Consider the following 13,058-nt stretch of genomic DNA (forward strand, 5'->3'; position numbering starts at 1 on the left):
ATAGGGAATCAAATACTTATTTCACTCAAAAAAATTTAAAACAATTTATAACTTTTTTGAAGTGCGTTTTTCTGGATATTGTTGTTCCTTCCAGTGCCACCACCAAAACGCAAAGAAATTCTTTCCCCACTGATACAGCCACATTTCACCCCTGGCAACAGCACCAACACAGGGGCATTCTTTTTCCTTGCAGTGACTTCACCGATGCTGAAATATTTTTTCCTGTCCAAAATTCACCACCAATTCAGAGACATTTTTGACATTATTGCTAGCCCCATATTTGGACACTCATTTTAACCACTTAGTCACCGCCCTATAGACGAAAGACGTCTACAAGGCGGCTCCTTAACTCTGGGAGGACGTCCATGGACGTCCTTCCAGAATCGCGCGCACACGGAATGTCCGTGACCCGGCGCATCACGGGAAATCGCTGCTGATAGCGGCGGTTTACCATGTGATCGCTCGGTCCAATGATGGAGCGATCACTTGGAAACAAACCGGCGTCATTTGATGATGCCGGTTCCTCCCTCCCCTCTCTGTACCGAACGGTACAGTGTGAGAGGAGAGGGGAGAGAGCGGATGCAGCACGAGTGCTGTGGGCTGGATCTGTGACAAATGCAGTCACAGATCCAGCCATCCATCCCTGCTCAGCCATCCCTGCCCCTTAACAATAATAACATAATAATAATAACATAACATAACCCAACTGTGCAATACTCTGCAATACCCCCACACTACTCTGCAATACCCCCACACTACTCTGCAATACCCCCACACTACTCTGCAACGTCGCCTATGGGGATTTTTAAGTAGCGAAGTTTGGCGCCATTCCACGAGCGTGTGCAATTTTGAAGCGTGATATGTTGGGTATCAATTTACTCGGCGTAACTTCATCTTTCACATTATGCAAAAGAATGAAGAAAAAATACAAAATTTGCTAAATTTTATAACAGAAACAAAGAAAAAAATTTTTTTATTTTTTTACAGAATTTTCAGTCTTTTTTCTCTTTATAGCGCAAAAAATAAAAAACCCAACGGTGATTAAATACCACCAAAAGAAAGCTCTATTTGTGTGAAAAAAAAGGACGAAAATTGAATTGTCATTCAAATTGTGAGAGCACCGAAAGCTGAAAATTGGTCTGGTTAATAAGTGGGTTACGTGCCTGGTGGTCAAGTGGTTAAACGCTTCAGCGAGTTGCATTACAAACATTTAGACCCCTTTCACACTGAAGCGTTTTTACAGCGTTTTAGCGTTAAAAATAGCGCTATTAAAACGCTCATAAAATGCTCTCCATGCCTCTCAATGGACCCTTTCACACCGAGTCCTGCAAGCAGCATCTTTGGAGCAGCTTTTGGGCGCTGAAAAAAAAAAACGCTCCAAAAACACCCCTCTCCATTGAAATGAATTGAAAGCACTGTAAAAACACCTTGCCCTTTCACACTGAGGCACTGCAAAAACACCCTTAAATGTTAGGGTCTTAGCGGTGCTTTACCAGCATTTTTCGGGGCGCTGGCAGTCAGGCCCGGATTTACTCCCTTTTCCGCCCCAAGGCCAGGTTCTTCAATGCCGCCCCCGGCTGCGCAGTACAGTGGGGACATTATCCGCCGGGGGACTTTTTGTGCAGGACACGGAGAAGCGGGGGGTGTTGCTGCCAAAAATGACATTGAGAACCGGGAGGGGGGTTGCTGCTGCCAAGAACTATCTCACCTCCTCTTTCCTCTGTTTTTTCCTCCTCTCACCATCCACATGACAGGGGGGAACTCCCGATATGAAAGTAAAAGTGTCCTCTCCTCTCAGCCGCAGTGCCGCCCCTGCACCCACTGCCGCCCCCCCGAGGCCTGGCCTTGTTGGCCTGGTCTGGAATCCGGTCCTGCTGGCAGTGTGAAAGGGCTCTGAAAGCACTCGGGCCTTCACATTGGGATTGCAGATGAGGCTTCTTTCAGGCTTTTTTTTTTTTTTTAACGCCAAAGCCTCCGAAAAACGCTTGAATTACGCCCCAGTGTGAAAGGGGCCTAAGGGCATGCAGCTATTGCCCCCATCCCCTTCTCCACCCGGGAGGGGGGGGGGGGGGGAGGGGCCCAGTTTCCCATCTCCACCCCTGGACACTAGAAGACCTTGTCCCAGCACTGCTCCTGGGACTTGCATTACTGAGATCTCCAAGGAAAAGAACTTACTTGCTCGTCCTGCTGATTAGTTTGGCTTTGAGTGGTAGTTTGAGTGGTAATGGGCGCTGACTGCTTAGCTACCACCAGGTGTAAGAATCCAGAGATGTGCTGGAGCAGAGATATGGCCTCTTGATGAGAGACGGTTACGTCCAATGGGGTGTAATTAATTGCCAGAATCTGGTCATTTTCTTTAAGACGTCCGTCCCTGAAAGACAACAACATTGTTATAAGAGGTTTTCCCAATCAACACATTGACAATGGGAGAATCTTCCTACATCATATAAAAACACGTCCACATTGCATGAATGCTTAGAAATGAGGCTTTAAAAAGAACCGGCCACTACGAAGCTTAGGCAATAATATAAATATTGGGCTAGATCCAGTAAGAAGTTACGTCGGCGTATCTGTTGATACGCCGCGTAACTTCTAGGATGCGCCGGCGTATCTTTTTTCTGTATTCAGAAAGCAAGATACGCCGGAATTTTGCTAAGATACGACCGACGTAAGTCTCTTACGCCGTCGTATCTGAGATACGCTACGCTCGCACAAAGTTACGGCGGGCTATCTGAATCTAGCCCATACACTATAAAAAGGATTCTAAATTCTGTATTCTTACTCATGGGAGGAATTAGAATTGCCATCTCATTTAACTTTACGAACGTCATTGAAGAACAATTGCAGAGTCCACACAAATCTATATATGGGACTTCACAATTCCAAATGCATTTCAAACACAGAAATCCAATAAAATTCAATATTTTTATTGTAGCAAATGCATAGAGAAAGGAGAAAGAGAGAAGACGGGTTATATAAAGCTGAAAAGTGTCCAAATACATATACCGGTACATTAAAATACTTCCCAGCTCATAAATCACCACGTTATAATCAACAGTGCTTATTTACAAAGTGGTGATGTATGAGATGGGGAGCATTTTATTGTATGAATATTGGACACTGCCCAGCTTTATATAACCGCTGCTCTCTCTCTCTCACTTTTTTAACCACTTAAGCCCCGGACCATTATGCAGGTAAAGGACCTTGCCCCTTTTGCGATTCGGCACTGCGTCGCTTTAAATGACGATTGCGACGTGGCTCCCAAACAAAATTGGCGCTCTTTAATCCCCCCCCCGCCCCAAATAGAGATTTATTTTGGTGGTATTCTTTGCATGTAAAAAAATTAAATAGATTATTTTTAAAATGGATTTTAAGAAGCCTTTAAAGCATTGCATCCACAATCAGCAGGAAGCGGGAGCAGTGTCAGGTTCAGGCAGACGGTCTCCGATACGGACAGGCAGTTACTGATTGACAGGATGATCAATGAACTAACAAGAGGACTCATCAGCACCCTAGGAGTTCACTGAGAACTAAAACCCATCAGCCACAATGGATGAAGGTACTTGTAGTGCATTCATTCACAAAACTGTGAATGCAATGAATGATGCAAGGATGCAAAGGAGTTGTGACAGTTTGCGGCATGAACAGCAGGTGCGGCAGGACAGCATGCTCACTACACCGATTGTCTCTTTTTGCCACTTCTCCCACTCCTGATCATAGTCCTGCTGTAAAGGGACAGCAAGAGGCCAATGGCATGTTAATTCCAGGTACTTACACTGCTTCATTAAAAAAAAAAAAAAAATAGTACATTTTATAAATATAAATATATATATATATATATATATATATATATATATATATATATATATATATATATATATATATATATATATATATATATATATATATATATATATATATATATATATATATATATATATATATATATATATATATATTTTTATATTATTATTATTATATCCACCTAGAGATCAGCTGGAAAAAAAAAAAAAAGTAGCTTACTAACAAAGGAACTTTTATTCCGTTTACCCCACATTTAAGCCAATAAAACAAAATATCAAACTACACAGTTCACGAAAATAGCAAACAAACTTCTTTTCTCATCTCTTAATCCAGATTTTAGAGAAGCCACGTTGCAGCATCTGGTATCGATGACCGGTATAAAATGAACTGGCCTTCTTCGACCCAACACATAATTACCGACATTACAAAAACATCCATTGCCCAAAAATCCAATTTCCCACTCCCCGAACATGACCCCCGCCCCCCCCCACTCCACTATCTCCCCTCCCACGTGTTTCTCATGATACAGATGTCTGAATTTATTCGAAAATTAAAGGGGTTGTAAAGGTTAGTTTTTTTATTTTCTAAATTGGTTTCTTTAAGATAGTGCATTGTTGGTTCACTTACCTTTTCCTTCCATTTCCCTTCTAAATGTTTTTTTTTCCTTGTCTGAATTTCTCACTTCCTGTTCCTCCTCAGTAAGCTTGCCCCCATCATCCGAGCCGTTCTGGCTGGGCGTTAGTCAGCGAGCTTGCCCCCTCCCTTAGGACAATTTTCCTGTGGGGAGATGCTGTGAACACAATGGCCCAGATTCTCACCCGAGATACGACGGCGTATCTCCAGATACGCCGTCGTATCTCTGCGTTGAGCCGGCGTATCTATGCGCCTGATTCTTAGAATCAGTTACACATAGATATCCATTAGATCTGACAGGCGCAAGTCGGATCTTAAGTGCAATTTTTTTTTGGCCCGCTAGGTGGCGCTTCCGTCGAAATCCGCGTTGAGTATGCAAATTAGCTAGATATGCGAATTCCTGAACGTACGCGCGGCCGACGCAGTAAAGTTACAACGTTTACGTTAGGCTTTTCCAGGCGTATAGTTGCCCCTGCTATATGAGGCGCAGCCAATGTTAAGTATGGCCGTCGTTCCCGCGTCAAAATTTTAAAAAGTTACGTCGTTTGCGCAACTCGTCCGTGAATGGGGCTGGACGTAATTTACGTTCACGTCAAAACCAATACGTCCTTGTGGCGTATTAGGAGCAATGCACACTGGGAGATTTCCACGGACGGCGCATGCGCCGTTCGTGAAAAACGTCAATCATGTCGGGTCACAGTAGATTAACATAAAACATGCCCCCCCCCTTCAACATTTGCATTAGGCGGGCTTACGCCGGCCGATTTACGCTACGCCGCCGCAACTTACGGAGCAAGTGCTTTGAGAATACAGCACTTGCCCGTGTAAGTTGCGGCGGCGTAACGTAAATCAGATCCGTTACGCCGCCGCAAAAATACGCCAGTCTACGAGAATCTGGCCCAATGTCTCCCCGCAGGGACGTGGTTTCAAGGGAGGGGGCGAGCACGATGACTAACCCCCAGCCAGAATGGCTCGGATGATGGGGGAAAGCTTACCGAGGAGGAACAGGAAGTGAGAAATTCAGACAAAGAACAAAAACATTTAGAAGGGAAATCGAAGGAAAAGGCCCGTCGGCACAGGCCCTTATTCAGTGTTATCTCATCCACTAGACAAAAAAAAAAAAAGCTGTAGAATCAGTGCTAGCTGGGGCAGGAGGTGACAATTTTATTATTGCATCTGGAACATGTCCAGAGTTCAGCTTTTTCTCCTAAGGCTCGGACAGCCGCGACCTGAAAGTCGTGTAACTTATGGTGCAATATTCCCACCACCCTTCCTTTGCAAGTCCGATTTTTTTATTGTTTAATATATCTTAGGCATCTACTATACATCTGCTCCTGATGAGTGGCCCATAGCTATGAAACGCGTCAAGCTTCAGATGCTACAATCATATGCGTTTACAACATAGATCTATTTACTCTATGCCAGTGTCGTGTTAGGGAAGCGAATAAATCGATTTCCTAACACTGACCCGCCTCTCAGCCAATCAGGTGCTCGGGTCTGGTTACCTGTCACAGCGGCTGTCACTCCAGCCAATCAGGCATCCAATCCTAGCAGAGGACGGGAGAAGACATCGAGGACGACATCGCCGTGACCCGAGACAGGTAAGTACAGGGGCGGGGGGGATGCACACTGGGGCAGCAATTGATGTTTTTTCTTAAGTTTGTTTGCGCCCCCCCAAAAAAGTTTGAGCACCAGCTGCCACTGTGCAGCTCAATGCGTGTTTTGCGCCATAGACCAGGGGAAAGCGCAAGTAAAATGAATTTGACAGAATTTTGTGTTTAATATCCCGTTTCCAAAAAAAAAAAAAAAAAAAAAGACACATACGAAGCATGAACAAACAGAAACAGAAAGTATAGACTATTCTTTACAAATGGAAAACAAAAAACAAAACAAAAAAAAAAATATAAAACAAAAAAAACACCCTAGTATCTCTCTTACCTGTCTGCAATGCTTCCCGCTTGCACTCCTTTGATAAACACACCAGCATCTCCTCCATTGGCATTTTTCAGCGCCACCACGCTAAAGCCGAGGCCCCCGACAGAAGGCTTTTCTATATCTATATATTCAATTTGCCGACCCTAATGCAGAAAAAACAAATAAAAAAAAAAAAAAGGTAAGAAAAAACAAATAGAAATTTGATTTGTTAGGCCCTCGTCTCTGCCAACCAGCTCAATTTGCTCCTGAGGGACCGGGGGAACTCTGAGAAATTTATATCCTGTAAGACAGGACAAGCTCAGCACTTTGATAATAAATTAATTCTGCCCAAGATCTCACTCCATTACTTCCCAGTGAAAACAGAGAACAGCACATGCCGTCAGCTCCGTGACGGAAAACCTCGGGGAGTTTCGGAACTATTTTCACACTTCATTCTCCAGCTAAATAAGTTGTACATCAGGAGGACCTGGCTTCAGCCAAGACTGAACCAACAGCGCTTTGGAAAAAAGACGATTTTTTTATTTCTCCTTTGCCCCTTACCTCAATGACCGACACATTTTTTTTTTTTTTGAAAAATCTTACCAAAAATGGGGCTTTTTATATGTTAGGAATTTTAATTGGCGGTACAAAATAGCAAAATAAACATGACAGGACTGAAGAAGTCTGTCAGCAGTTTCTGCTCCTGTGGGGCCGACTTTCTCACGGGCCTACCACAGTCACAAATAGATGCAGCACCAGGGGGTTTAGTCAGGGAGCTCCTCATAAATTTACTTGCCAGGAGTAGTTACCTTGATCAATTGTTAGAGATCCATTGATTTCTCCCTAAGTTTGGCCTTGCTGTGTTTTTCTCTTCTACCACTAGGTGGCCAGGCACTTAGTGGTACTAGATATGAGAAGGACAACTTAAAGCGGAGGTTCACCCTAAAACAATTATATAACATTACATCCAGCATACTTGCGACATGAACAGTATGCTGGCATTTTTTTTTTTCCGCCGTACGTACCCTTTGATTGTCATTTTCCCCCCGATTCCCGCGGGACTGGGCGTTCCTATTCAGAGGTAAATGATTGACGTCTGGTGAAAACGTTGGGGGGAGACGTTCTGACGTCACCGTGCACATCGCAATACCCGGAAGATACGGGCGTTCGTTTTTTAGCTGGCCGGCTTGTTTTAATGTTGGATGCCTTATTTGATCTACTTATATGCAAGTGCATACCCTTTTATTTATTAAAATCGCGAGGATTTTATGCTATGCGAGTCCCTCTTTTTTACATATATCCTGTTGTGCTGAGACGATTGGCCGATTCTGACAGTCTTTATATTGGACACTGGAGGGATTATCCGTTGTGAACACATCCTTATGTGCTGTATTAGGTCTCCTTAAACAGAGACCATAACATTCGGTAAGAGGCTGTGTGTGTCATTGGTGGAGGTGCTCTCTCATCACTCTTTCCGGGATATTTCAGATTGTCTGCACTTGGGACACCTTCCTTTGAAATCTTTGTGTGGTGGACTTTTTTGGCTCATTACAGAATTCATCTATCAAGAATATGTTTACACTCACGTGTTTATATTTTTATTTGCATTCAAATTAACCATTCTTCATTGTGGAATTTTTTACCAAGGACTATATATTTATTTATATCACTTTTATTATATAGAGTCACTTATGGTATAGCTCACTGCATTGCTGCTAATTTATCGGACACATTCAATTTGCAGTTAGTTGGCAGATTACATTAGCGCGATCTTCTTTCTGGTATTTGTATTTGTTTGGTGTGGTATAACACTTTTTGGTCGCAGCTTTTATATATTTTTTCACATTTTTTATTTTTTTTATTTTCACATTTAGAATAAGCGCAATAATTTTTTCCATAGCTGACGCAAGTATGCTGGATGGGATGGTACATAGATGTTTTTTAGGGTGAACCTCTGCTTTAACACAATGCATGATGCGGTACCCCTTCCCCAGTATTTCTCCTTTTTCTTCCCTATCCCTCCTGTCGCCTCCACAAATATTTGTGGATTTCCTGTCCCCTTTTTTGTTCCCTTCCCCCTCTCTATACCACATTTCAAGGTGTTGGCGATCAATGGCAAAGAGCATTCTTCATTGACTATTGCACTGCATTGTTCTCTTCGGTTCTTATCTCCCTGTGCATTCCTAGGTAATGATTTCCACTCATCCTAAGAAACTGCAACCCAGACACTCTAGTCCCCGATGAGATGCGTCTTTCTTAGCCACAGTGTTTGTTCCATCACAATGTGCCTTTACCTGCTGTTTATGTCTCTTTATTGTAAAACTTGGAGAAAATCAATAAACTTGTGTGTCAACATGTGTGCAATAACACAACGTGACCTCCACGGTGCCAATGAGCCTTAAAGTAGAATTCTGTTTTCTAGAAAATGCCTCTCACTTTCACACAGTTGTTTCCTTCAGCCACTTCAATAGCGGGCACTTTTACCCCCTTCCTGCCCAGGCGCGGTTATGCAATACTGTATCCAAATTAAATTTTTATCATTTTATTGACACAATTGCAGCTTTCTTTTCATAGTATTTCACCCAAAAAAAAAATGTTTAACATTAGATTCAGCCGAGTTGTCACAATGGCAATCGGCTGTTTTTTTTTTTTACTTTATCCCCGTACATACCGTATTTTCACCGCCGCTTCCGGGTATGTCTTCTGCGGGACTGGGAGTTCCTAATTGATTGACAGGCTTCCGACTGTCGCATACAGCGCGTCACGAGTTGCCGAAAGAAGCCGAACGTCGGTGCGCAGACGCCGTATAGAGCCGACTCCCAGCCTGTCAATCAATTAGGAACCCCCCAGTCCCGCAGAAGACATACCCGGAAGCGGCGGTGAAAATACGGTATGTACGGGGATAAAAAAAAAAAAAAACAGCCGATTGTCATTATGACAACTCGACTGAATGCAACGTTAAAAAAAAATGTTTTGGGTGAACCCCCACTTTAATCACTACTGTTTTTTTATTTTTTTTTACTTTTTTGCTTAACTACTTCTCACCTAGCAACTGCACATATACGGCCGGAGGGGGGGTGCTTCCTCCCGAGTGGACGTTCAGTAAAGTCCCTCAGAAGGAGGGGAATCGTGCGTTCCCGTGCAGCCGCGCAATCCCGATAAGCTTGTGTCACCCGGGCACGGCGCATCTCCGATCGGCAGGAAGGCTCTGTGATTGGCCCTCCTGATCACATGATGGCTGTGTCCAATCACAGCGGGCATGTAATGTAAATTGAGTGCCGGTTGCTAGGTGATCGGCTCTCCTCACACGAAAGTTGTCAGTGAGGAGAGCAGGTCGCTGCAGCCGGCCGGTGATCAGTTAGTATGAGCTGTTTCTTAAAGCTTTTTACTCACCCATCACCAGTCTAGTGTCTCCAACCATGTCCCCACACAATGTTAAACACAAAGTCCCCAAATTGTGTCCCCAAAACCAGGGGCGGACTGACAACTCATGGGGCCCCCGTGCAATAGAAGATTATGGGGCCCCCGGGCTTACAGATGGCCACCACGCCAGGAGGCAGTGCAGAGGCGGGGCAGCTAAAATCTCTGGATTTTCACATCAAAAGCATGTCAGTTTCGGACATATCCGGGACAGATGTAAAAAAAAAAAAAACAGATTTTTTACATACTGTCTGTGGTTTTACCAAGCCTGACAACCCTGATGGGGCCCCCTAGTGGCGTGGGGCTCTCGGGCAGTGCCCAAGTGACTCAATGGTCAGTCCGCCCCTGCCCAAAACACATGTCCCCACACAGTAAAAACACCCATCCCCCACATATGCAACAGTAAAATTACATGTCCCAATGATTATCTGCGTACACCGGTCTGATCACACAAACTTTTTTTTTTTTACCAAAAACATGTAGCAGAATACATTTTAGCTTAAATTTTTGACAAAATTCGATTTTTTATGATTTCTTTTAAAATAAAAAGAAAATAGTTTTTTTTCCCAAATGTATGCTCCATTTTCGCTTAAAAGAAAATAAAAAAAATAAGTCCCACCAAAAGAAAGCTCTATTTGTGTGAACAAAAATATAAAAAAAATTATTTGGGTACAATGTTGCATGACCGCGCAATTGTATCATTGAAAGTGAGTGCAAGAGCGCTGAAAGCTGAAAATTGGTCTGGGAAGAAGGCGGCGAAGGTGTCCAGTAGTTGAAGTAGTTAAAATGAAAAAAGGACTAAAAGTTTTGAATTTTGTGGGTTTTTTTCTTTTTTGTTCGTTATAAAATTTTGCAAATAAATAATCTTTCTTTAGAAATTTAGGTCAAAGTGAATTTTGCTACATTTCTTTGGTGAAGGGAACCCACATCAGTGTAAATGTAAATCTACATTATCAGTGTAGAGTCCACAAACTATGGGATATATCTGAAAAATCTATCAATCCTGAAGTACTGACGGCCAAAGTCATCTCGAGGCCTGAAAAAAAAAAAAAAAAAAAAAACAGGACAGTACAAATATCCCCCAAATTACCCTTTTTGGAAAGTAGACAGCCCAATGTATTTAGTAAGAGGCATGGCAAGTTTTTGAAGTTGTAATTTTATTTTTATTTTTTATGTTTTACTACTCCCCCCCCCCCCCCCCCCCCCCCACACACTGTGACCAGAGCACTATAATGTTACTATAGAAACATTGTACTACTCTGGGGAAGTGATAAGGACCGATTTTTTATTTTATTTAACACATTATGTTTGCATATAGCCATTTACATTGCTATAAGCTAGCTTTTTTTTTTAATGAAACCGATTAATTTAGTCAGTTTTGTTTTGATTAGCTGCGATTGCCCAGAGCTAATCATGTGGTACAGATGGGCTGTGATTGGTCATTGTTATTACATGGTACAGATGGGAGCCAATCACTACTAGTAACTGTTGTATTCAATGGATGACATGAAAGGAAGCCATACATTGTTTACAACTGCGGTCATGTGACCTGCTGCGATTGGTCACGGCAGTCACATGGTACAGGCAGCGAGCCAGTACTCGAATCGGTCATCAAGATGTGGCCAGATCGCGCAGTTGCGCGACCGTGATGACGCCCAGTCAGGATAACGGAACTATCATCGCCCAGACATCAATTTGCTATTGGATAGGTGGGAAGGTGTTAAAAAAATCTCTTTATGCATAAACTTTTTGCTGGGGTCTTCTGGCCAGTCATGTTACATTTTAGGGTCTTCTTCCTTCCCCCCCCCTGAGGTGATGGTGGGCAGTCTTCAATATGGCAGAGAGCGCAGCCGTCTGCAAAATTGTACTGTAAGCCCAGGCCAACATGGTTACGCAGCCCCAGGGGGGGTGTGTCCATGGCAGCCTGGGCACACAGGAAATTAATTTAAATGACACCTGCCCATCGGGGGGCGTAATGAGTTTTTGCAGGAACAGCATTGGGGACAAGGTAAGTATTGCAGCAATGTTGCATTATTTTATTTTTAAAACCCCTAGGCAAGCTATTACAAAAAGTGGAAGTCTGCTTTAAAATGTAATGTACTTCTTTCCCAAGCAAGGCAGGGAAAGTAGTTAAAACTGTTAATTGGTGACAGTTGGACATTTCAACTGCTATTTTTTTTTTTCTTTTATTAGAATGGAATTCTTTTTAATAAGGATCACATTGACAGAACAATAGAACTTGCACTGAATATGTTAGAGAAAGTGTTCTGATGTCGGTGACCTACTTCAGCTGAGCAGACGGGGCTTACACTTACCGCGGCCATCTGCTGAATCTTCCTGTCGAAGTCATCGGTTCCCTTGTTCTCCTGGTCGAGTCGAGACGTAACAAAGTTGTCAAAGGACAAAGAGTCGGTCTTGTTTCCCAAGTGGGCAGAAGTGTCTGCTTGAAATACCAATAAGCCTTTCTTGGTGAAATCAAATTCCGCAGAACGGTCAGCTGGCATGCGGTTCAGCTGGGGAAATGCAACAGAGCCAAATTAATTAAAAGATAATAAAAAAACTAAAAATAAAAAAAAGGCTATGCTGCTGTACATGGCAAAGAGAAGCATGAACATAAAGATAATAAAGAGAACCTGTAAGTACTGCTAAGAATGGTGCTTTCTGGCTCCTGGAAGCAATGCCAGGTTGCCAGTTTAGGGACAGGTAAGTGCAATTTCCCACCGAGTAACCCAAATCCCATTAGAACATGTATAGCGAGAGACAGAATAATTGCACTGGGAGCGCCTACTAGTGGTTCATTTACAAATCTCATATATATAAAAAAAAAAAAATGATGAATAAAACGTCAAATTCAAAAACCATAGGTTAAATCCTAAATCTAAAATAAAGTAAGGAGCTATTCCCCTTAGAGTGTATACAGTGACCCATCACTCAAAGTTCATGTGTTATTGCAATCTACTCCAAAAAACAATTGTGACTACTTTGACTTGCAATCCAAGGCAAACGTGCAGCGACCCGACCCCAATGCATTGCGTCATAAGGAAAACTTCCCGATGACGATTTCATAGCAAAATGCATTGGGGTCAGGTCGCTGCACGTTTGCCTTGGATCGCCAGTGACGTCACATCCGTGAGTGTAGTGCAGTGGAACGCACGCTGGGGCTTGGTAAGGGAAAAGGGGAGGCATTAGAACAATCTTGGGGAATTCTAAAACAGTGAATATGCACACAAGCTGGTCTGGCCACTTTGTCGTGTAAGCGAATGGATTGTGGGATCATTTTTTTGATT

The 13,058-nt window shown here is 43.0% G+C and overlaps 1 protein-coding gene across 6 annotated transcripts in view; it reads right to left on the reverse strand.

The window, feature by feature from the left end:
- The window catches only part of PATJ (PATJ crumbs cell polarity complex component), a 328,942-nt gene that overhangs the window by 306,063 nt on the left and 9,821 nt on the right, over positions 1–13,058 (reverse strand). For all 6 annotated transcript variants that reach the window (XM_040360804.1, XM_040360805.1, XM_040360807.1 and 3 more), the window contains exons 4-6: positions 12,087–12,284; positions 6,376–6,515; positions 2,176–2,371 (exon numbers count right to left, since the gene is read on the reverse strand). In XM_040360804.1, coding sequence (XP_040216738.1) covers positions 2,176–2,371; positions 6,376–6,515; positions 12,087–12,284 — 534 coding nt within the window. The remainder of the gene's footprint in view (positions 1–2,175; positions 2,372–6,375; positions 6,516–12,086; positions 12,285–13,058) is intronic.

This window comes from Rana temporaria, chromosome 7 (assembly GCF_905171775.1).
Source record: "Rana temporaria chromosome 7, aRanTem1.1, whole genome shotgun sequence".
NCBI classification, from domain to species: Eukaryota; Metazoa; Chordata; class Amphibia; order Anura; family Ranidae; genus Rana; species Rana temporaria.